General features: G+C 46.6%; 1 protein-coding gene across 1 annotated transcript in view; it reads left to right on the top strand.

The window, feature by feature from the left end:
* slc41a2b (solute carrier family 41 member 2b) overlaps positions 1-25,019 on the top strand; it is a 31,803-nt gene that overhangs the window by 3,922 nt on the left and 2,862 nt on the right. The window contains exons 4-10 of the mRNA XM_012823497.3: positions 864-935; positions 1,589-1,733; positions 2,767-2,913; positions 6,831-6,978; positions 8,511-8,590; positions 11,819-11,950; positions 13,783-13,931. Coding sequence (XP_012678951.1) covers positions 864-935; positions 1,589-1,733; positions 2,767-2,913; positions 6,831-6,978; positions 8,511-8,590; positions 11,819-11,950; positions 13,783-13,931 — 873 coding nt within the window. The remainder of the gene's footprint in view (positions 1-863; positions 936-1,588; positions 1,734-2,766; positions 2,914-6,830; positions 6,979-8,510; positions 8,591-11,818; positions 11,951-13,782; positions 13,932-25,019) is intronic.

The raw sequence follows: 25,019 nt of genomic DNA, 5'->3' as shown, positions 1-25,019 counted from the left end.
ACAGATCCAGGGGAGAAGAGCGGGAGGGGAGGGGTGAGAGCTGGGAGCGGAGCAGGGGGGTGGGTGTATTATGCATTGCTATTGCTTTGTTCCCCACCCATGTCTCAAACACTTTACGCCTTTGTGAGAAAACAACTGCCTGGCAACCTTGCACCTACATGCTAGTTACAGTCCCTCTTTATTGTTCCCCTTCCCCTCACTCTTTCTTTCTCCCCCTCGCCTCTCTTTCTCTTTCTCTCTCTCTCTCTCGCTCGGCCTCTCTCTCTCTCGCGCTCTCTCTCTGTCCCTCTGTCCCTCTGTATCAGTACTCCATCATGTCCACAAACAGACAGACACACACACACACACACACACACAAACTCCCTCTGTTTGAGCATAAGGTCCACAGTTGGTACAGTAGAGAATCACTCCTCTGTGCAGTGATGGCCCCTCCCCTCCTCACCTCTCTCTCTCTGACTGGTGCACCCAATGCCCACAGGATCTGGTGACAGCTCTTTTCTGTGGAAGAATGTCTGTTTGCCAAACCACCTGACCTGACGTACCGTCTCTTGCTTTGACCCACAGCTCCCTTCTCCTCGCTTAGGTGGTTGAGTGTGCAGCTTTGGCATATCTGAGGCCATGGCCAGAGTTGGTTGATTTCCTTTTAGCACAAATGTCTATTACTGGCAATACTTAGCCCAATGTCATTCGCTTTGGGTTAAAGCCATCTGCTGCACGGAATCATTATCCTCTTCCTGTCGTATGCAATATTAATTGTTGTAAAAGGAAGGGCAGGTGAATCTGTTGGGAAAAGCAGCCCTGAATCAGTCTGTGTGTCTGTGTGTCTGTGTGTGTGTGTCTGTGTGTGTCTTGCTCCCCCGTAGGTGAACGTGGGGAAGATGGACTCGCCCATAGAGAAGTGGAATCTCATCATAGGGAACCTGGCCCTCAAACAGGTAAACAGCAGCTTCCTCTCAGAACATCCTCCTTTATCAGTGGCCCGTGGGGCTTTATCTAATCTCTCAGAGAGCACTGGTAATTATGACCGTCAATTAGGAGCGCTGATAAGACACTGATGGTCTGATAAGACCTGAGAGATCAATTCTGGATGTCAATAATGATTTGTTATTACTCGTCCTTAGAACCTGGTACTGAGACTCATACACATGAAAGATTTATGTGATCCTATGCAATTTGGAGTTTAAGTTGTACTACACTACTATCTTATATAAGATATAAGTTTATCTCTGAATGCACTTCATACAGTGGATCTCAGTGGAATTGCTTTAATGTTATAGAACCTTGCACAGAATAATTATTTTTCAGTTAGGCATTTATTCATGATGGTAACATAAAACTCATACCCATAGCAAACTCCTTTATCATTGTTAGTCTTAAGTGAGTGTTATTGTTGAGATAAGAACATAATGAGGGTCCATAAAACCTGAACCGGTATGAGAGAGGGATGTCTTGTGCGTCTTGTTGGACAGCTGGATTCCCTCAGTAGGTTAAATGATTGACAGGATTGGAGGATTGGAGTCCGGCTATTACACAGATCATAAACATTCCCCTGCTTCATCCTCCGCCTCCTCTTCCTCGCCCCCATCAGGTGCAGGCGACGGTGGTGGGCTTCCTGGCGGCCGTGGCGGCCGTGGTGCTGGGCTGGATCCCCCAGGGAAAGTTCCAGATGAGTCACGCCGTGCTGATGTGCTCCGCAAGCGTGGCCACTGCCTTCATCGCATCCCTGCTCCAAGGTCAGAGGTCATCAGGGGTCACCCGGGGTTGCCAGTGATGGCAAAGGACTCTGTACAGTGTGCTTATGTTTCTTTTTATTCCATTTGTTGTGGGTCATATACTGGAGACTGATTTCTAAATCAACTGGAAATCCTGAGTTTGTGCTGTGCTGCTGTGCTCATAGGTTCCATGCTCGAGGGAGCTTTTGTGAAAGTCTCATGTCCATAACAAGACACTCCGTCACATATATATAAACTGACCACTGACTCTATAAGTGTTATGAGCGTATAGTTTGTCTTCTATCATGCTTTCAGTCTTTTTCTTTCAACCTTGTTAACCAAACAGATAATGGCAGGGTTTTCTCCATAGTGTGTTTTCACTGAACAACTACTTCAGCCTTAAGGGCAATTTATTGTCGTCCGTTTTCGGAGACACAGAGACACGTTGACGTTGCAAACCCTCTCCGAGCACCTCTCCGTGGCCTGACGTGCACCTCCCAAATTTTGTAACTATCTGACTCCGTCAATCTGTCAATACATCGCTGTTTACCTTGTGGATAGTAGTATGCCAACATTAGATAGCTGGCTCAGACACCTCGCAAATCCCCTCAGATGTATTTTTCAGTTACAATAATGGGGTTTTTACATTGCACAGTGTCTATTTCTCGGTAACTTTTACAAAATCTAAGCAAAAAAAAGTCAAACAAACAACTTTTATGTACAAATCCGACCATCTACTGAGTTTGGTCCGCCGCCATCTCTTTTTTTTTATGCTTTACAACACCCACAACCGTCGGAGAACCATAAATGAAAACGAGTCCGTCGAGGCAACTGCGTGACCACTGAGTAACGGAGTCGTAGAACCATAAAAAGGCCTTTAGCCTTAGGTGTAGAGGCGTGAGAGATGCCCAGTAGAGAACTACCCCAGAGAAGTTGACTTCCTCAGTGAACGCAGGATAAGATCGTGAGAAGATCCGAGATCATTTTGCTACTCTCATGTCCTCGGTGCAATTGACCTGAACCTGACCTGTCTCTCTTCTGCTTTGTGCTGCAGGCATAATCATGGTGGGGGTCATCGTGGGTTCCAAGAAAACGGGCATCAACCCAGACAACGTTGCCACGCCAATCGCTGCCAGCTTTGGTGACCTCATCACTCTGGCCATCCTGGCATGGATTAGCCAGGGGCTCTACAATTGCCTGGGTAAGTGTGTGTGTGTGTGTGTGTGTGTGTGTGTGTGTTATTCTTTCTCTTTCTCTCTCTCTCTCTCTCTCTCTCTCTCTCTCTCTGTCACTCTGTGTGTGTGTGTGAGTAAAAGAAAGAAGAAGAGAGAGATATTAAGAGGATGGGGATGGGATCTGAGTGGCTTTCATTCTGTCTTTAGTGTTGTATAATTCAGGTTGGCACCCTGACTGTGAAGGCCCGACTGGTAGATCTTTTTTACCACAAGAGGGCGCTGTTCATTTTGTAAACGCAACGTGCCAAATGCAACAGGACCTACTTGCATGGCTCCATGTTTTTAAACGAGTGTAGCGTTTTCCTAGTGGCAACAGGTGGCGCTCTTGCTCTTTATGAGTGCAGAAGATATTACTAGAGTTGTTCCCTGTTGGATGAAGTGAAGCCTGCAATGTCACACAAAGTGTACTTGAATGTCCATCGACCTTGATAAAACAAAAACGAATAAAACTTTACTCTTTGTTTATCTCCCTCGTACGTATTAACGTATTGAGATATCAGGGCATAACACCGAACAATTAGAAAAGCCAAAGGTGCAGTTGTGCATATATGCTGATAAATGCATGGAAATGCATACTATCTTTTCACTGGAGGTTCTGTAGGGAAGTCTAACTATCAGATGTAAATGCATTGGTCTGGAAAGATCACCCTGACGGAATGGCAAAGGAGAATTGTTTTGCCCAATGGTGGCCATCATGGGTCAGAACACATCCATATCGTACCGACGAACCACAATGTCGGACTGTGTGAAAAAAAAAAAAAAAAACGTAGAAGGTTAGCGTCATTGTAAAGTTGGTGAATGTGAGGTTGATGTGTGGTCACTAGCAGTCACCGTGCTTCCCATGTTGTTCAGTTCAATTTTGCCGTGTTACTCATGGTGAAAGTGGAAACACTCCAGGCCTGCATTTGACTCAAGAGGCAAACATAAATGGAAGAAGTGTGTGTGTGTGTGTGTGTATGTGTGTGTGAGAGTGTGTGTGTGTGTATGCGTGAGTGTGTCTGTGTGCGCCCTGTGTGGAGAAAGGAAGGGAAAGATGCAGCATTACTTCACAGAGAGCGTTTCATGGTGAGAATTTTGTGTAAATCTGTCTGCATGCTAGGTAGGAGTCTGTCAGAGGGTTTGCAGTGAATGTCGCTCTCCTTACACCACAGATGCACGCAAACACACAGACACAGACACACACACACACAGTGTGAGAGAGTTGAATGATGGTTTATGTGCTCAGTGTTAAATAGAAGCACTTTTCCTTGATGGCACACACTGATAACCAGCAACCCCCCACCCCATCTCCCACACAGTACACACACACACACACACACACACACAGACACACACGCACACACACACACACACACACACACTCACTCCTCCTCAGGCTCTTGTAAACCGCGTGGCGAGGTGAAATGAGGTGAGGGAGCTGCGGAGGTCTGTGCCAGCCGGGTGTCCATCCAGCTCCAGCCTCCTCCAAAGCGCCGCAAACCTGTGTGTGCCATCACGTGGGCAGACAAACAGCCCATGCCCATGGCCATGCCCAGCAGACGCCCACTCCGTCTAAAAACAGCCTCCTCACCCTTCGTCCTCATCCTCCACCTCTCTCTCTCTCTCAAACGTTATTTTCGTGTTTGTTTGTTGTCTCTGTTCCTCTCCCTGTCTCTCTCTCTTTTTTTTTTTTTTTTTTTTTTTTCGTTCCCCTCGTGACTCAGAGGGTCAGCGAGTTCACAGCGCTGGAGCTGGATAGCAGCAGCGGCGGTAGCGTTTCTGGTCAGGCACTTACCAGGCCATTCCAGCCCTCTGGTGCCGGCTGAGGACCCAAAGCGTGGGCCTCCGTTTTCCAGCTCTAGCCTGTCATTATGGTCAGGCACCGGAGCAGGCACCCATGACTGTTTCTGGGATGGGTATTAGTGCATAATGAGACAAGAACCATGTGTGTATGTGAGTGTTTTGTAAGTGAATTATTTGGGTTAAATAAAGAAGTGTTTGTCTATGTCAGGCCATTTAAAGTGTTGTTGTTGGAGGCAGTCAGGGTGAGTTTGGTGTAGTGGGAGAAACACCTGGCCTGAGAGGGCACGCTCAGTTGGGTCCAGACACCTGTTTCCCTCAGTGAGTAAGTGTGTGTGTGTGTATGTGTGTATGTGTGTATGTGTGTGTGTGTGTGTGTGGGTTGAGTTTGGGTTGTGTTAAGGACATTTCCACTGTCTCTACAGTGATGTATTGTACACAGTGATTAAGTAGGGGATATGGAAGATATTTCTAGGTTGGACACAAAAGCCCAGGTTGTGGAAGGAGAGCTGGCATATTAGGGTGGGGATTAAGACTAATGTCCTTCAGGGTAGTGTGTGTGTGTGTGTGTGTGTGTGTGTGTGTGCGTGTGCGTGTGCGTGTGCGTGTGCGTGTGTGTCACTCTGTTTCTGTGTTCCACTGCTGGACTTAACCTGTGACGATGTGTGTATTTGTGTGATGGTTTTTGTGTTCCCTTGCAAATGTATTGCTGTACTTCTATGTTTACATCTGCACATGAATGTGTGTGTGTGTGTGTGTGGTCCACTGCAGACAGCTTGCGGCAACAGCATCAGTGTGTGTTATTCAGTGTTGTCTGGATGCTGCAATGGGATGTAAGAGTGGTCATCAGTATGTGTGTGAGGGAGAGAGAGAGAGACAGAGAGAGAGAGAGAGTGTGTGTGTGAGAGAGTGTGTGTGTGTGTGTGGTATGACTAAACCATAGTCCTCAGCGGCCTAGACTGCTGACTAATTCTTGGAGGGAGAGAAGAGGGCTGTTGATGTAAGCGGCCACATGAGCGGCCTGAGGCTCTGGGCAGTTTCCATTAGGCTGTATTCCTGGCCCGCCTGGGCTTTTTCCAGAAGCTTCCACTGTCTGCCAGCTCAATAGGATACTATGAGTCCCACGCCACAGCATGGCTCTGTGGGATCCCTGAATCTTCCCTTTTTTAGTTGAAGTGACTCTGTCTCGCTCTCCTCCCCTCTCGCTCTCCTCCCCACTCTCTCTCCCCTCACTCTCTCTCCCCTCGCTCTCTTTCCCTCTCACTCTCTTTCCCTCTCTCCCCTCACTCTCTCCCCTCTCTCCCCTCACTCTCTCCCCTCTCTCCCCTCACTCTCTCTCCTCACTCTCTCCTCTCTCTCCTCACTCTCTCCTCTCTCCCCTCTCTCTCCTCACTTTCTCCCCTCTCTGTCCCCTCACTCTCTCCCTCACTCTCTCTCCTCACTCTCTCCTCTCTCTCCTCACTCTCTCCTCTCTCTCCTCTCTCTCCTCTCTCCTCTCTCTCCTCACTCTCTCCACTCTCTCCTCTCTCTCCTCTCTCTCCTCTCTCTCCTCACTCTCTCCTCACTCTCCTCACTCTCTCCACTCTCTGTCCCCTCACTCTCTCCCTCACTCTCTCTCCTCACTCTCTCCTCTCTTTCCTCACTCTCTCTCCTCTCTCTCTCCTCACTCTCTCCCCTCTCTCTCCTCACTCTCTCCCCTCTCTGTCCCCTCACTCTCTCCCTCACTCTCTCTCCTCACTCTCTCCTCTCTCTCCTCACTCTCTCCACTCTCTCCTCACTCTCTCCTCTCTTTCCTCACTCTCTCTCCTCTCTCTCTCCTCACTCTCTCCCTCACTCTCTCCCTCTCTCCTCTCCCCTCCCTCTCTCCCCTCTCTCTCCCCTCTCTCTCCTCACTCTCTCCCCTCCTCTGTACCATCCATCAATATTGCTCTTTTGCCATCTTACTTTTGCCATGTTATCCTATGTTTTCCTTTTTGTGTCATCTGTCATTCTCTCTTTCCATTGTTCTATCCTCTGTGTATCTCTCTTTCTCTTTTCATTGGTCTCTCCCTATATAATGTTCTCTCTCCCCCCCGACCCCCGACCTCCCCCGGTCTCCCATCAGACTCTCACCCGTACGTGTCATCACTGGTGTGTGCCTTCTTCCTGTCTCTGACTCCTCTGTGGATCGTCATCTCTTCCAAGCACCCAGCTAGCCGCACGCTGCTCTACTCCGGCTGGGAGCCCGTCATCACCGCCATGATAATCAGCAGGTATCACACACACACACACACACACACACACACACACACACACTTGTGTATACATGCACATATTCATATATACAACTGCACACAAGCATACATAGACACAAATGTACAGTATATGCCCCCGTATCCCAGGGATATGTTCCTTAAGACATACTGCTGATGGCCAAAACCACGGATAGTAGGGAACACCATATACAGTAACTGTGTTTTACGCACAATAAGACGTCAACAGCAATAATACAATTAATAATGAAATTAAGCAATTAGAACAGTACACTTTTATAAAAGTGATGTGCTCTCTCTCTCTCTCTCTCTCTCTCTCTCTCTTTCTCTCGAAAGAACGGGATTCTGGCGTTTTTTATTAACCCTCAACCCTCAAGGAATGTACACAACATTTTTCCCTTCCTTCCTTCTTTCCATCCTCCTGTTCTTTCATTTCGTTCTAGCCCCTCGCTTTGATAAAAATGCGCAGGAAGCGAGAACGGAATGCAAAAAAGACGGAGAAATCAAGCGCAAACATGCAAGAGAAATGGGATGTGCTTAAAGAGAATTGAAAACGTCTGAACCGTTTATTTTTGGCATTTTCCACTGAATCTTTTTGGCCCGCGAATAACCACGGATAACTGAAACCGTGGTTACTGCATTAGCGAATACGGGGGTTCCACTCTATGATCACACAATTACACACACACACACGTACACACACTGAAGCGACATACACAGGATGAAAATGTTCTTTCTCCTGTACTCTTTCTCTTTCCCAATGTAATGAACCCCCATATAGATGCTTTCATCCTCCCCTGCCCAGTCAGTCCCATAGCTCCAAATGCAGATGTTTGCCTTGCTCACCTCTATATCTAACTACTCAAGTTTCATGGTCCTCAATGTGTGTGTGTCTGTCTGTCTGTCTGTCTGTCTGTCTGTCTGTCTGTCTGTCTGTCTGTCTGTCTGTCTGTCTGTCTGTGTGTGTGTGAGCCCAGTGGCACTGAAGAATAAAAATGACTGTGGGCTCTTGTGTTGGCTGTACCCTGACATATGCAGATGCACACGACCTTCTGCTTCGATGAGCACGGGAGATGTCCAACCCCAGGGCCTCTGACACAGAGACATGTCCAGACTAACAAACTGTCTGTCTGTCTGTCTGTCTGTCCGTCTCTCTCGCTCTGTCTCTCTTTCTCTCTCTCTCTCTCTCTGTGATTGGGGCATACCCCTCAGTCTGTGACTCATTGTGACTCATCGTCCTTACACTTCAGTCTCTCACACTTCTAGCCATATGTGAAACCCCTCTACACACACACACACACACACACACACACACACACACACACACACACACACACACAGAATAATGCTGTCATAGATGAGAAACAGATGAGAGCATTTTATGCGGTAACCTGAGTTCCAAAGTCAGCAAGAATGCTCTGAGAAAGAGTTTCCCATCACTGATGTATGGAAAACACGCACACACACACACACACACACACCGAAAAGTAGACACACACATTATGAAATATATCATGTGTTCTTCTCCTTAGCATTGGTGGCCTCATCCTGGACAAGACGGTGTCAGATCCCAACCTGGCTGGCATTGTAGTTTACACTCCCGTCATCAATGGTAAGACTTGCACGCACGCACACACACACACTCACACATACACGCACACATACACGCACACAGACACACACAGACACACACACACACACACACACACACACACATGCATACACACCCTTGTTTAGTCCTGGCATCCGTTCTCTTATCACTTTCCCAGTACCAGTCTGTGATTTCACGCAGACACACACACACACACACAGACACACTGCTGCAGCCAGTAGTTTAAATTAATCCTTGACAGATGTCCCTCTGTGGTGCCTATGTCAGAGCTGATGGTAAAACATGACCTGCGCTCTAATTGATGGGTGATAATGAGGGTGTGTGTGTGTGTGTGTGTGTGTGTGTGTGTGTGTGTGTGTGTGTGTGTGTGTGTGTGCATTCTGTACACACACACACACACACACACAAACAGATGCAAGTCTCCTGTCATGATCATACACGTTATCTTTGTAAGATGCACACAGATTGGAACACACTTACGCACACAAACACACACACACGCACACATGTCTCTCATCTTGAGTAGGGATCGCTCCATTGGTGCTGGCGTTCCTCACAGACTGATAAACTTTTAATTAAAAATCACTAATGAGAGACGTTTAGTGATGGAAGCGGCTGTGCGCTGTAATTGGCATCGCAAACACACAGGGCTTCCCTCAGATATCAAGCTGTGAGAGATTTGTGTGTGTGTGTGTGTGTGTGTGTGTGTGTGTGTGTGTGTGTGTGTGTGTGTGTGTGTGTGTGTGTGTGTGTGTGTGTGTGTGTGTGTGTGTGTGTGTGTGTGTGTGTGTGTGTGTGTGAGTACATATCTCTGGATGATAATATCTTTTGAAGTAGTTGTGATGTGGATGCAACAGATTTATCATTAGAGAGAATTGGAGAGAGTGTAGAGAAGGGAGGAGAAAGGAGTAGAATAAAACAGAACAGATAGCAGCATGTGGAAGAGGAGAGGAAAAGATCAAGAAATGAGCTGACAAGGAGAGGAGAGGATAGGAGAGCGCTAGACAGGTGAGAGGAGGTGGAGGACGTGGAGGAGATAAGGTGAGGAAGGCCAAGAAGACATCGAATTGTCCAGTGGAGGAGATGAGAGGAGACAGAGACACACACACACACACACACACACACACACACACACACACTCACTTCCTGTGGTTAGAGGAGGCACAGACAGACACACACTCACACTTCCTTTCTGAGATGAGAGGGGACAGAAACAGCCCCCCCACCCCACCCCACCCAAAACACACAGAGACACAGAGACGTGCCCGCTCCTGTGCCCAGAGGCACAATAAGCCAGACGGTGCCAGCAGGGGAAGGGACACACACACACACACACACACACACACACACACACACACACACACCCCTTGCTGGGCTGTCAGTTCTCTTTCCTGCATCCCAAAAACGCCTCCATCAGTCCACTGACCCAGATTAGAGCCCCTACTAATGCTGTCATGCCGTCAGACCTAAGACTGTGGCACTTCTATGTGTGTGTGTGTGTTCATATATGTGTGTGTGTGACACACATGCACTGCCCTACTCATCATTGTAGGACTGAGATTTCTTTCTTTCACACACACACACACACACACACACACATACTTTTCCCAATTTAAAAAGGATCAGTCCCTGTTTGCTGTCATAAGCACAGATAAGCTTTTAATTAAATAGCGCTAATGAGAGATCTGTCTGATAGTCTGTATGTTATGAATGACCAGAATTAGGTTTAGGGATCTGGGGAGATGCTGAACAATCATTGCAGTAATTGGGCACTGAGGACGGAGAAGGTGGTTCATCAACCTCCACCCAGTTCCCTCGCACACACACACATACATACACACACACACAGACACTCACTCACACACACACACACACACACACACACACACATTCACACACACACACACACACACACACAGACACACACAGACACACACACTCACACGCACACGCACACTCACACACACTCTCTCCAACAGACACACAGACACTCTCTCACACACACACACGCACACACACACACACACGCACGCACACTCAGACACACTCTCTCAGACAGACACACAGACACTCACACACACACACAGACAGACACACCCTGGCACAATTCCTCAGGGTGCTGTGGTCACTAGTCTTATAAATGCCACTGTCTGACCTTTCAAAGAAACATGGTGTCATCTTTGAATAAGAGTGTTTGGGTGACCAGATCCCTTTGAGTCACAACAGAGAGTGTTTAGGTGATGCGCATGGGTGCCTTTGTGGCTTCAGGGAGAACGTGTGTGTGTGTGTGTGTGTGTGTTTTGTGTGATTTTTAAGCGAAGTGGTAAAGGTCACTTTGATGTGTACTAACAGCCCTTGTCTTTGTTTGGTGAGACTGCTGACATTATTGTTCTGGTGACAAATATCTTCCAGTTTCAGACAAATGAAACACCAGACACCACAGAGGAGAAGAACAGTACTCATAGGCTTATTCGTTCTTTCTCTTTCTCCCTCTCAGTATTTCTCTCTTTTTTTATTTTTATTACATTTTTCCTCTTTTTCTCGTTTCTTTGTCTCTCTTCCTTTCCTCATATGCACCCAGTTCCACACCCAGCCCCTCCTATCTAAAATCTCCCCCTCCGTGTTTTTGTTTTCTGTGCTGGTGTTTATGGAGGGAGAAAGAGACTGACACAAGGGTGAGGAAATGTATGAGAGAGAAGGGAAGGGGAGGGAGACGCAGTGGTAATTCCTAATGAGGGCATTTTTTGTTATTATTTTTGTCCATATCACACCTCTTTCTCTGTCTGTCCCTCCTTCTCTCTCATACACGCATAAGTCACAAATCATTCAGTAAATTATTTTATTAAATGCGAGAAACATACATACATGCATGAATCTATGAGCGAATTGCTCCTCACGGTACTCTTAACTGTCCATTTGGTGTGTGCGCTCAAAAAAAACTCGGGTCCTGGCTCTGTAAATCAGAAACAAAGTGGCCTGGACTGAGTCATAAATAATCCAAGCCAATCATCACGTTGCTTCAGGAGCACAGAAGGGAGGGGTGTAATTTGATTAGCCGTTGAGCCCGAATATCAACAACATTTCGCCAGAGCTGTCGACTCCACCTAAAGTTACTCGTTGAGGCTAGTTTTAATTAGTGATATAGACTGATTTGTTTATCATTAATGTTTATTTTCTTATTAAAAGTCACAGCCTGTTTCATTCTTTCTTTCTGTCCTTCTCTCCCAGGCATTGGTGGGAACTTGGTTGCCATCCAGTCCAGCCGCATCTCCACGTACCTGCACTTCCACAGTGCCCCCGGGGAGGTGCCCGACGAGGCCAAGGGCTGCTACTACCCCTGCCGCACCTTCTGTGGCTCAGGTGAGGAGCCACGGCACCGGACCACAGCGCGTGTCTACAGCACCGCACCGCACCGCACCACACCGCCCCTCCCATTGGCCACGGCTGAGCCACAGCTAGTGCAGATGCAGGGGCTTGGCACCGGCTGAGAGCAGCTCAGGGTCTATTGAGACATTGCGTTAGAGCAGTGACGCCCCACAGACACCGAACACAAGATGGACACTCCACGCACTAGTGCAGTGACACACACACACACACACACATACAGTATGATCGCATCAGTAACTGATCCTTCATAGATAACAGTGCAGCCTCGCTAGCTTTTTATTCAAGTAGGCAACTCTGCCCTTTCCCCCAGAAGATAAACACAGGACTGCCTGACTGATCTGAGATCAACTCTGCCCTTTCCCCCAGAAGATAAACACAGGACTGCCTGAGAAAGGGGACAGGTCTGAGATCTTGCCTTGGTTGTGTGGAAAATTACAACATATTCAGCGATTTTGAAAGCAAGCTATTTTTGTCAACTGATTCACTCCAAAGAGGCTTGATGTGTAATCACGGCAAGCCCGGTGAGCCCCGAGGCCGACCGTAATCCTTGAAATTTCAACCCCAAATACCCAGTCTCTGCACACTTGTCATCACGACACATGAATCAGCTATGGAGCTAATTTGTATTTATACTAAAACCCATTGCCTCTAATTACAATGAGCCAGAGGGCTGAGGCCTGTGAGGAGCCGTAAGTGGATAATGACAGTTCGGGAGAGGATCCGCACTCATCTGCCATGTGATCTACCTCTCTGAGGCCAGAGCACAGTGTACCTTAGCGGGGGCGTGCGGCTCCGTTTCACCCGGGCCGTGGAGACAAAAGGCAGGGGCAAGAGCTGCTTAGAGTGGCTGTCAGCAGAGACGGTTCAGGTATTCCCCCGAGTGGGAGAGGGATTGTTAGAAGGGGAGGAGAAAGAAAGGGTGTGTGTGTTTGTTTCATGGCTGTGCTTGCGTGGATTTATGTGTCTTGTCTTTGTTTTTGTTTGTGTGTGTGTTTTTTTCTTTTCCTGCTTGTGTGCTTTTGGTTTGTGAGTGTGCCATAACTAGAAGCCCAGATTGGAAGCTTGAGAGAGAGACACTCTAAAGTCTAAATCATACTCCTGGGCCTCAGTCTATCAGCAAGCAGGCCAAGAGCAGAGGCAGAGTCATCCATTCTCCTGAAACACTCTTTCTCTCTCTGATGATGTGTCTTTTTACCACTATCTTCTTTTCTCTATTCAAAATGCTTTGCCGAAGTTTGCAAATGCAGGCAGGGAAGCAAGCAAAATGAAGTGTAATGTGCTTGTGTCTGTGTCTGTGTGTGTGTGTGTGTGTGGTGTGTGTGTGTGGTGTGTGTGGTGTGTGTGTGTGTGTGTGTGTGTGTGTGTGTGTGTGTGTGTGTGTGTGTGTGTGTGTGTGTGTGTGTGTGTGTGTGTGTGTGTGTGTGTGAGAGTCTTATTCTGGGTACTCCAGGTATCTATCTGTGCTTTTTTTGTTCTCTGTCTTGGCTTGACTTCTTATTTCCTGTCGTTTTGTACCATAGTTCTCCCCTCTCTCCTTTTCTCTCTATTCTCCACCCTTTACACCAACTCTCTCTCTCTCTCTCTCTCTCTCTCTCTCTCTCTCTCTCCCTTTCTTTCTGTCCACTCACTTGCTCTCTTCCTCCTCCTGTCTCTCTCTCTCTCTTTCTGACTTGTTGCCTGTATTAGATCTTCTCATGCGTTATGTGTTTTGAGGGGTGCATTAATGTAACTGTTAGAAAAGTGGATGAATAAATGAGTATTAAACCTCTCCTCCTCCCCATTACTCTATCCTCCCCCTGTCTCAGGAGCCAATCACCGCTCGGCGCAGGTGCTTCTCCTGCTGGTCCTCCCAGGTCACATGATCTTCCTCTACACCATCCACCTGATGAAGAGCGGCCACACCACGCTCACGCCCATCTTCACCAGCGTCTACCTGGCTGCCGCCCTCTTCCAGGTGAGCCGAGTGGGGAGGGGGGGTGTGGGGACCTACTGAAAGCCCCGGTCCCTGCAGCTCAGTGTGACTGTGCTGTCCTCACCTACCCTGCTACGGTGCTCTAACATGAACCTATCAGTGTTGGGCCAGCTGTGTCCCCTCACTCCCGTAGCCCCATAGTAACCAGACCACAGTCTAGCCTTGCTGCTGATGTGTTTAGGGTAGCAGAGGTGAGCCACACTGCTGGGGATGGAGCTCCTGTGCTCCCAGAATGCACTCAGCACTGAGCTCAGGCTCTGAGTACTAAATGGAGCCTGTCAGTCCGATGCACTGCCCGAGGCCAGGCTGGGTACTGGAAGGGGAGATGGCAAATGTGTTCTGATATTTGACTTATTGTCTTTTCAACTGTCACTGTTGTTCTCTGATGACACACTCGGCGTCTGCAAGCAGGCGTGTGGTGTCAGGTGTGTGGGGTAATTTCCTGAGTGTAAACAGTGATTTGGAGCAAGGAGTAAGAGCTCTGCAAATGGCACATCGCACTGTGGGAATTGAGGGTCTATTTGTTAGAGGGTTATTTATTTATATTGTACGTGTGGGAATCTGTGTGGGCGCATTTTTTTCACACCTGTTTGTGTCCCATTTTAGAGTGTTTATGTCTCAGAAACTCTCTTTGTGTGTGTGTGTGTGTGTGTGTGTGTGTGTGTGTGTGTGTGTGTGTGTGTGTGTGTGTGTGTGTGTGTGTGTGCATTTACGAGCATCTCTATGCGCATGCATTTTTATGAATATGACTATAGGAGTGTATGTGTGTAGGATCCAGAGGTATAAACTTGTGCAAAGAGTGTGTTTGTTTCTGTGTGTGTGTGTGTGTGTGTGTGTGTGTGTGTGTGTGTATGCACACAGGATCCCAGGGGTATCAGCTTGTGTAGAGAGTGTGTGTGGATGAGTGTTTTCTCTGTGCTGTTTTGATGGTCATTAGAGCCCATTAAGAGGGTCTGGATGGGAAGGAATCAGTGCGTTCATTCACAGCAGGAGAGAGCCACGGCACGCCACCGCCGTCAGGAATGCACCCCGTAGTTTAGAGTGTGTGTGTGTGTGTGTTATTGTGTGTGTGTGAGGGCGTGCAGGATCGATATTTATTTATTTTACCCCCACTGCCTACTGCATGTATAGACACACACACACACAAGATTGAGTCCAGAGAGAGAGAGAGAGAGAGAGAGAGAGAGAGAGAGAGAGAGAGAGAGAGAGAGAGAGAGAGAGAGAGAGAGAGAGAGAGAGAGAGAGAGAGAGAGAGAGAGAGAGAGAGAGAGAGAGAGAGAAATACATACATAAATAAATAAATAAATAGACAGAGTGTGCAAAAAAGCCTGGTCTTCTGGGAAAGGTTATCATCAGAGGCTTCTCTTCCTCTTCCTTCCATTTCTCATCACACACACCCCCCCCCCCCCCCCCCCATCTTCTCCCTTTCTCTTCAGTTGACGCAGGTCTCTTTGGAGGGGGGGGGTCAACTCTCTTGTCATTCTGGTAGCTGAATTAATGGGCTAATTATAGTAGTGCCATGCGTGGTCAGGCCATCTCTCTAGCTTCTCCTCTCTTTTGCTCTCTGTCTCTGCCACCACCACCATCTCGCTCTCTTCCTCTTTTATTCTGCATCCTCGCCCTCTACCTCTTTCCCTCCCTCTCCCTCTCTCTCTCTCTCTCTTTCTTCCTGTCAGTCACTGTTGGCTGCTGTGCTCTCGTCTCTCTCTCTCTCTCTCTCTCTCTCTCTCTCTCTCTCTCTCTCTCTCTCTCTCTCGCTCTCGTTGGCTGCTGTGCTCTCCTCTCTCTCCATCCCTGGCCTGTCTGTGTCTGTGTCTGTGTCTGTGTCTGTGTCTGTGTCTGTGTCTGTGTCTGCCTGTCGAGTCCAGCTCCCTCCCACACAACCGTGTGTCGCCCCCGCCTCTCGTCTCCCACTCTCTGATGTAGGCGGTGGGTGGATGGAAGCTGTCCCTCTTAGTTAAGGAAAGGGAAGACTGTCATAAGCTCTGCTGAAGCGTGTGTGTGTGTGAGAGAGAGTATTGTTGGACCTGCACCAGGGACACGTGTCTGAGTCTGTCTGTGTTTAGATGTAGATAGGATCCTACAGTTTGGAGGCCTCAGGCCGGACATGTTTGTCTGCTGTCTGTAAAAGAAGGGAAGCAGGACACAGACTTTTTGTGTGTGTGTGTGTGTGTGTGTGTGTGTGTGTGTGTGTGTGTGTGTGTGTGTGTGTGTGTGTGTGTGTGTGTGTGTGTGTGTGTGTGTGTGTGTGTGTGCTTTTGCATCCATTGTTATAAGTAGCAGCCAACACTATTTTGGTCAGGCACTGAAGAAACACCCATGAGCATCATTGTCTTTGTCTGTCTGTGTGTGTGTAATATATGACTGCCAGCGGCAGGTTGGACATCCACCAGAGATGTGTCTGAGTTTGTCTGTGTTTTTAGATGTAGATAGGAACATACGGCCAGAGATGTTGGTGTGCTTGCAGTATACATCAGCTATCAGCCAGTGGGAGGAAGGCAGGCAAACTTACAAACTGTGTGTGTGTGTGTGTGTGTGTGTGTGAGAGAGTGTAAGAGCGTGTGGGAAACGAGGCAGGTGTAAGCATGGACTCTGCTTGGCTGCACTAACACATAGACTAACATCGACTCTAAATAACATTTAGTCTATGCGCAGCATTGCTGTTGAAAAGTATGTTCACAATGTGCTTGTCATCAGAGACAAACTACGCATGAATAAGCACAATGCATCAGGCATGTCTCTGCAAAGGATTGGTGTGTGTGTGTGTGTGTGTGTGTGTGTGTGTGTGTGTGTGTGTGTGTGTGTGTGTGTGTGTGTGTGTGTGTGTGTGTGTGTGTGTGTGTGTTTAAGGGAATATTTAGATGAGGACAGGAACCGGCAGCAGTGTAGATTTGCATCAAGGACATGTCCATGGTTACAAGGAACTGTGCCAGGAAAATGCTTCTGCATGCTCTCTCTCGCTCCCCTCTCTATCTCTGCACACACACACACACACACACTCAAACAGTCACACACACACACACACTCATGCTCACAGACAGACAGTGATCGCAGCCCACAGTAGCAAAAACATGGCGCCACGCAGGTATGTTTGTTTCTCTTCTGTGTTTAGTCTGTGGAACAGCGGTCATACTGTACTCAGCAGCAGTGCCAGAAAACTGTCTGTCTGTCTGTCTGTCTGTCTGTCTGTCTGTCTGTCTGTCTTTCTCCCCTCCTGTGTGCTGTGTGTGGGGGAGTGGCGTGGAGGTTGGATAGATTGGGGCCTATGTCAGCAAGGCTCTTTGCCAGTGAACCGTGTTTTGGTTTGTCCTGTACGTGGACAGGTGGTTGGGCAGGAGGTATCCGTCTGAAACGCAGCCTCACACCTTTCATGTGCCAGCGAGTCCATTTTTGCGTGCAATTTTCATAGTTGCGCCCCTGTCCTCTCCTCTCCTCCCTCCCCCCTGGCGTGCGCGTCGCCTCTGTCTGCCGAGCAGCGCAATTACTCTCCTCCGCAAGCCTGCACTCCCTCACACAAACCAGTCAGGCCTGCTAATTACTATGTAATCAACTCTTTTTGCAAGAAGGGAGAAAGAGAGGGAGAGAAAGGGATGGATTGAACTGAAGGCAGAACTGAGGAGAGCCAAACACACAGAACACGACTGATGAAGGGAAGAAGAAAAGAAAAGACGGTTGATCTCTCTAAAAGAAATAAGCAAGGCATTGCAGATTTTCTTATATGGCGGGGAATTGAACCTCTTGTAGTTGTTTTCACAGCATAGATTATGAATGATTTGGTTGGCGGAACAGACAAGTGAATACTCTAATGTCCTTCCCCAGTCCTGTTTGATTGGTGTCCCGGAAAGTTCCCCAGAGTCATCGCACGCAAATATGCAAAACACAGCATTTAACAACACCTATTTAAAAGGCACACTCCTGCCAGGCTATTAGCTATTAAAAGTAGCTCGACCAGATATAATATATCTCAGGTTTTACCTCAGACCCATAGAATTTAATTTACTTGAATTCATTTGGCAGAGGCTTTTTATGCAAAATGGCTGACAAGAGAGGTATAGTCCTAGCGTATACCACATCGAGGAGATAACATAGAAAGCAAAAAGCCAGTTTATTTTCGTAGCTTTTCAATTTTATGTGGAGAGGAGACTGAAGAACATGTAGAGAAAAGGGAAGGAAGGATTTCAGTTTTTTTTGTGTGTGTGTGTGTTTGTTTTTCTTTCTTTTCATTTCAAGAAAGCATCTGGAGGATGAAAATTTGTGAAGTGTCAACTTGAATTGTATATGTGCAGATGTCTAGCATGCCTTTAGAGTCTACTCACAGTGACCCATACTCGCACTCAGACACCATGTTCCTTACAGTGACCCTTAACCCTTCACCTATGACCCTCTGAGGGCCCGGAATGTTCTAGGTGCCAGGAAGAGAGCGCTTGTGTTAGGTACACAAACATTCGGGGCCCAGACGTAACTATGCCATTAACCCACAGCCAACCCTGGGCTTTGGGAGCCCTTAAGGGCCCCTGATGGACCCACAGGGTCTCCTGGGCCCCCTAAGCAGGGGCCCCTGTGAGAAGGGACAAAAGCTACAGTGTTTCATCAAAGCACAGGGACTCAGGGTGAGTGGCAGCGGCCACACCAAGAGAGATGAGGGAGTGTGACCTCACATATGTACACTTGCACGTGCACACACACACACACACACTCTAAGTACATGCACACTTCCTTCTCAGACCTGTAAACCTACCCATGTGTGCGTACACACACACACACTTTCTCTCTCACTCTCTCTCTTTCTCAACCACACACACACACACAGGCGTAGCTGCAGGTATGCCGATGCTCATTTCCACAGACATGGAAACCACTTTGTTAGCATACACTCAAGTACGCACGCGCACACACACACACACACACACACACACACACACACACACACACACACACACTCACAGCTCTATTTTCACATACATGGCACACTCTCACAGTTTCACAGACAGGGAAACACACCCATGAGAACATGCCCCCACAGATACACCCATACTTTCAAAGAAAGATAAACACTTTCATACAGGCTCTCTCTCTGTCACACACACAAACTTGCACGCAGACTGAGACATTTTCCTCTAGGGCTGTGTGTGTGTGTGTGTGTGTGTGTGTGTGTGTGTGTGTGTGTGTGTGTGTGTGTGTGTGTGTGTGTGTGTGTGTGTGTGTGTGTGTGTGTGTGTGTGTGTGTGTGTGTGTGTGTGTGTGTGTGTGTGGATCGGTTGAATGATGTAGATAGAAAGTGAGAAAGGAATGAGTGTTAGAGAGCGAGAGAGAGTAAACAGTAAACTATGAGTGAGCTACCATCTCTCTCTCTCTCTCTCTCTCTCTCTCTCTCTCTACTCCTTTCCATCTCCCTCAGAGCACACTGCAGGCCTTTGAGTAATCTTGCATTACTGATGCATTTTTCAGGAGAAGAGTAAACAGAAGGTGTGTGTGTGTGTGTGTGTGTGTGTGTGTGTGTGTGTGTGTGTGTGTGTGTGTGTGTGTGTGTGTGTGTGTGTGTGTGTGTGTGTGTGTGTGTGTGTGTAAGTATACATTTCAATACGTCAGACAGTTGCGCTGTTAATAGCTTTATCTCCCCTGGAGATGTGGGTAAATCTCACTGTTAATAACTTTGCTGTCAAACTGTATTGGAGATATACAAATACTCTCCCTTTCTCTCACCCTCTCTCTCTGACCCTCTCTCTCTCTCTCTCTCTCTCTCTCACTCACTCTCACCCTCTCTCTCTCTCTCTCTGTCTCTCTGAAATTTTGCTTTATTTATTGGAATGACAAAGCAGTCATTACATACAGGACAATTACAGATACAGGGCATATACACATCAACAGTTGTTGACACACACGAAATCAGAACACATATATTCAAAATCAGAACATGTACAGGTACAGTATAATAACCAGATTGGTAATCAGTTAGCAATAGTACTTATTAATTATGAATTATTTAACTATTATTATAATTTTTTTAAACAGTAGGATAGTTTGGATGACTGCATCTGTGTGCGTGCGTGCATGTATGTGAATTTATTAGTCTGTGTGTGTGTGTGTGTGTGCATGTGTGTGGTCTTGGGCTAAGAGGGGTCATTTACTGTGGTTTGAGTAAGCATCGGATTTGGGGTGTTTTTCTTCACATTTTGGGAAGTAGTAATCATGGATTGATTGGAATGTTCTGCAATCATGGATTGATTGGAATGTTCTGCACTCTGTTAAGAAGTGCAGCTCTGTCTCAACGACAGTGTCTTTGCACTGTTGACACAGATGCTTATTTCTCTTGGCAGCCACGTTTTTTGTGTCTGTCAGTTTCTTTTGCCTTTTCTTAAGCGGTGCTCAGGGCAATACAAAAACAGCATTTTGTCAATGTATTTTTTTAATTTGTTTCTTTTATTTGAGGTAGGTAATCTGCTAATGTATACTCTTTGTTCAGGGCCAAATAGCATTGCATCTTGCGTGATTTTATTTTAGGTTGCCGGTATTTACTGTAATTGTCTTTTAGGTTTGCTGAAATGTGTTTAAGCCGAATACGTATTACTAGAACAGGATGGCTGATGTCCAGGCTGGTAGGCGAGTTTTTATCTTTTTGGTCAGCTCTTGGTAGTGCAAGGCTTTATAATGAAAAGAGTGTGGGCCACTGGATTTTGTGTGTTTGGCAGGTCTGGCAAAACTTTTGAAGAAGGTCTAATTGAATTCCTCCATTGGTGAAAGAAGGACTAGGTCCTCAGCATAGAGCAGGAATTTGACCTCACTGTCGTACAGAGTACAGAGTGAGTACAGAGTGAGTACAGGTGCCGATGACTTCTCCAGTGTGGTTGCCAACTCGCTGATATATATGTTAAATAGAGTTGGGCTTAAAGAGCAGCCCTGTCTCACCCCGCTCCCCTGAGGCATATATTGAGTTCTTTTGGATCCAGTTTTAATGCCACACTTTGCTCCCGAGTACAATGATTTTACCCCCTACACCACTTTCAATTCATTTGTAGAATCTATCTATAATACCAGATGGTTGACAAAACAAGTGAATCACTTATTTTGATTTTGAGGATATTTTTCAGTTGGGGTGTGTTAGGGTGTAAATATGATCAGTAGTGTGTTCATTTGGTAAGAATCCAATGTAGCTTTTTTCTCAAGATTTTGTGTTTCATACGTTTATGAGCCGGGAGTTACAGCAAAATACCTTCTGCAGGTTACTGTTCACATAGACTTTGGTTCATGTTTTGATCTGATAGGACTCTTAAAAAGAGTTTGGGAATCGTTTGTCCAGATATCTCCATCTTGTATCAGTAATTCTTCATGATTTATTTTATTATTATTATTTTGTTTTTGATTCCGATTCGCCACCCGATTGTCTCAAAACGTGTGGGTGTGTATTGTGTCCTCAGTGTCAGTTGCTTGTAGGTGTACTGAGCTTTCTTAGTTCTGAATGTGCACTTACATTGTTTTCGTGTCTCACAATATAGAAGTGGAATTGATGTATTATTTGGATCTCTGTGTTTCTGATTGGATAATCTTTCCTTATTGATTGACATTCTGCCTCAAGCCAAGTTTCTCCTTCCGATCTTGCTTTTTCTACTGTGTGTGTTTGTGGGTTTTTTATTTTTTCTTCTAAATATGTTGTCAATTATTCCCACGGCCTGTTTGGCACCCTTTTTACTGAGGACATGAGAGGGTCATCTAGGGCAGTATAATTGTCTATGGCTTTCTTGAATTCTTCTGCACTGTTGATGTAATTATGTTCCCAAGAGGTGAGCAAAATGTGTCTTCCAAAAGAGTCTCCTATTATCTTACCATTGACAATATACAGACCCAGACTGCAACAAAGCAGCAAGCATTATCTTTTTCCATGTCTGTTTTATAACTGGATTTCTGTTCCCTCTGTGAGGGTAAACACAGTTATTAGCCTTATCAAGTGAGCTACAAATGTAGTTATTGCCATCGGTACGTATGTCGTTTCGGGTGCCTGTCTGTGTGTTTAGGTCTGCACTTACAAGGACATTTCCCTGGGCCTGGAACAGGCTTGTTTCTGTCTGTAACAATGTCAATGTACCTTCGGATTATCAGGGAGATTTCATAAGGGGGGGGGGGGGGGGGGGGGGGGGTGTACATTGCGCAGAGGAAGAGATCTTTTTGTGAGTTGAGGATTTCTTTCCTAATTTTTAGCCAGATGTGATATTCTCCTGTTTTCACAATGCGGATGTGTCTGGTCATTTCTTTTTTGTAGTCTGGGGGACTGTGAGTGAACTTGTCTTTGTCTTGTTTGTCTGTCTGCTTCTAGTAATATCAGTATGTAAACACCTTTGACCTGCTCTCCTGAAACTCTCTGCACATTGCAGGCCAAAGGCTGATGAGCTCAGGCCCTGAAGAGGCCAAGTGTTAATGTAAAGGGAGGCCTTAGTAACAAATAATAACAATTAAATGTTCACAATGAGATAAACCATCTCTCTCTATCTCTCTCTCTCTCTCTCCCTCACACTCCGTCTTATTCTCCTTCTCTCTCTTTCTCTCTCTATCTTGCTCCATCTGTCGGCGTTTCTGGAAAAGTCCCTGTGTGTGTGTGCATGGGTGTGTGTGCGCGCGCGTGTGTGTGTGTGTGCGCGCATGGGGGGGTTTGCTGAGGGACTCCCAGAGCGGCTCCTGTCAGCACCCGGCTCTCCCCTAAACGTGCCAGGAGACCTTCAGTCTCACAGCCAGACACGCGTCACACACACACACACACACACACACACACACATACTCTCTATTTCTCTCTCTCTCTCTTTCTCTCCCCCTGTCTCTCTTTCTCTATCTCACACACACACACACACACACACACACACACACACACTGTCACACCTCACTCGTACCCACTCTCCACTCTTTCTCTCTCGCGCACACACACACATACACACAGACACAAACACTCCCCCTTCCCCTCTTCTCCACGTGTTAACACAACTCATAAAACACATGTGAATGATCCATAAACCCTGTCAGGGCCTCCGTAAACTCTCTGCCTCCTCCAGTTCTGCTGACCACTCAGGTGGCCTTTTTCCATTTCAGATCGGGGCCAACCTAGAGGCTTTTCCTCGGGCTTAAGCACCAGTGAATAGCCTCGGTCTTCGGGTTCCATTACGAGTTGCAATTTCGAGGACATTAGCAAACAGAGAACATCAACGCTCGAAACTTCTAAACAGTGCTTAGCAACGGTCACGCAAGTACGCGTAAAATAAATTAAAATGACATTTAAGCATGACATGAAGTTGTTGGAAACCGTGTCCTTGATTCTTTTGCGCAGTGTTGATTTATCCGTAAAATATTTTACCTCTGCAAATACAAGCTAAGAAATATCCGTCGCTAGGCAACCTAAACTAACGCTTCCAATTTTAGATTTCTCCGGTTTTATTGTTGCGTTGTATTCCATTCGAATTTGCCCCACCCTAGGACTTTAAGCCATACCCCCTGTCCAGCCTCAGAGTGGGAAACCAAAACAATTCTGAGGCTTTTCCCCAGATACTGGGTTTTTTAGTGATAGTGGAAATGCGCCAAGGGTTGACTCTCACTGGCTCTTTAGCTGATTGACCTGCTAATTGCCCTGCAGAGACTAGAGGCTACATTTTTTTCTACTCTAAAAGTATCTTTGGTTGGTCTCCACAAAGTGGCTTTTAATGTTTTTACTTAAAACTCCCAGTTAAAAGGTTCTTAGTGAACCTATGAAAGTTTGGCTGTCAGCTATTTATAAGCAATTTCATTGCTGAATATCTCTTTAGATAAACACATTATGTAGTGCATTAGCTTTTATTATTTTATTATAGTATATGAATCCATTATTTACTAACAGTTTATTTGTAAAATAATTTTCTATTCTCCGATGTCATGTTTGCCTTTTTTTAGCTATATGCATTTTGGTTCTCTTGATTTTTTTTTTTTATTATTTATTTATTTTTTTCCTCTGACGCTGATTTCCTTTCTGAACTCCTGCTATTTCTCCTGTGGGTTACCCTATAGACATATATACATATATCTATATATGTTACCCTATACCTGTGTGGCTTTGTCTAGCTTTGTGTGTAGCTCAGTCTGCTTCCTGATCTAGCAGAAGGCAATCTCCCCCCGTCTGTGTTCTGTCCAAAGACGCGTGTCCTGCTCAGTCCTTTAGCTGTCCATCGGTTTTAATGTGTTAAATCAGGAGAAAGACCCCAGAACCCCCCCCCTACACACACACACACACACACACACACACACACACACACACACACCCTAGCAGCGCTGCTGGCTCAGAGGTGTGGCTGTCCCTCACCTCAGCTCTGCCCAGCAGTCCAGGCCGGGGCTGATTAATGATCCCTCAGCAGTTTTCATTTCCAAATAAATGAAGCTCTTTCTGCCCCACTGCGGACTTCTACACAGCACACCGGGGTGGTGTGTGTGTGTGTGTGTGTGTGTGTGTGTGTGTGTGTGTGTGTGAGAGAGAGAGAGAGGGGGAGAGATTTTTGAGTGAGACAGTCTGTATATGTTTGTGAGTGTGTGTGTTTGCTCAGAGCATGTATCTGCAGGTTAATGTGTGAGCCTGTGTATTTGTATTTGTATATTCCTGCTGTTTAGCATATATGTATGTGTTTTCCTGCTGTGTGTACGTGTGTTCTCTTGTCACTCAGAGACATGAGGTAGAGCACTCGTGTGTTTGTGTGTGTGTAACCGTGTGTGTGTGTGTGTGTGTGTGTGTGTGTGTATTGAAAAGGTCTCTCACTACCTTCAAAAACGACGGCATCAAAAACCACTCTCACAGGCACTGGTGTCTGCCATTGCACAAATACCCCTCATTAGCAGTGAGAAAGGAAGACTTAGAAGTACACACACACACACACACACACACATACACAAACCCGCAGCCAGCAGCGGGAGATCAAACCTGCCCTTTTTGCCCAAGCTAACTCCTTTTATGTGAAGATTTTCTCTCCTCTCTCTCGCGTCCTTCCTTTGTCTCAGTCCATTTCCTTTTCTGTTCTTTCTCTCTCTCTCTCTCTCTCTCTCTCTCTCCCTTTATTCCTCTCTTTGTGTCTG

The sequence above is a fragment of the Clupea harengus genome, chromosome 16, assembly GCF_900700415.2.
Source record: "Clupea harengus chromosome 16, Ch_v2.0.2, whole genome shotgun sequence".
Classification (NCBI taxonomy): Eukaryota; Metazoa; Chordata; class Actinopteri; order Clupeiformes; family Clupeidae; genus Clupea; species Clupea harengus.
Note: the sequence above shows the minus strand (reverse complement) of the source record. Positions and strands in the feature narration are given on the sequence as shown.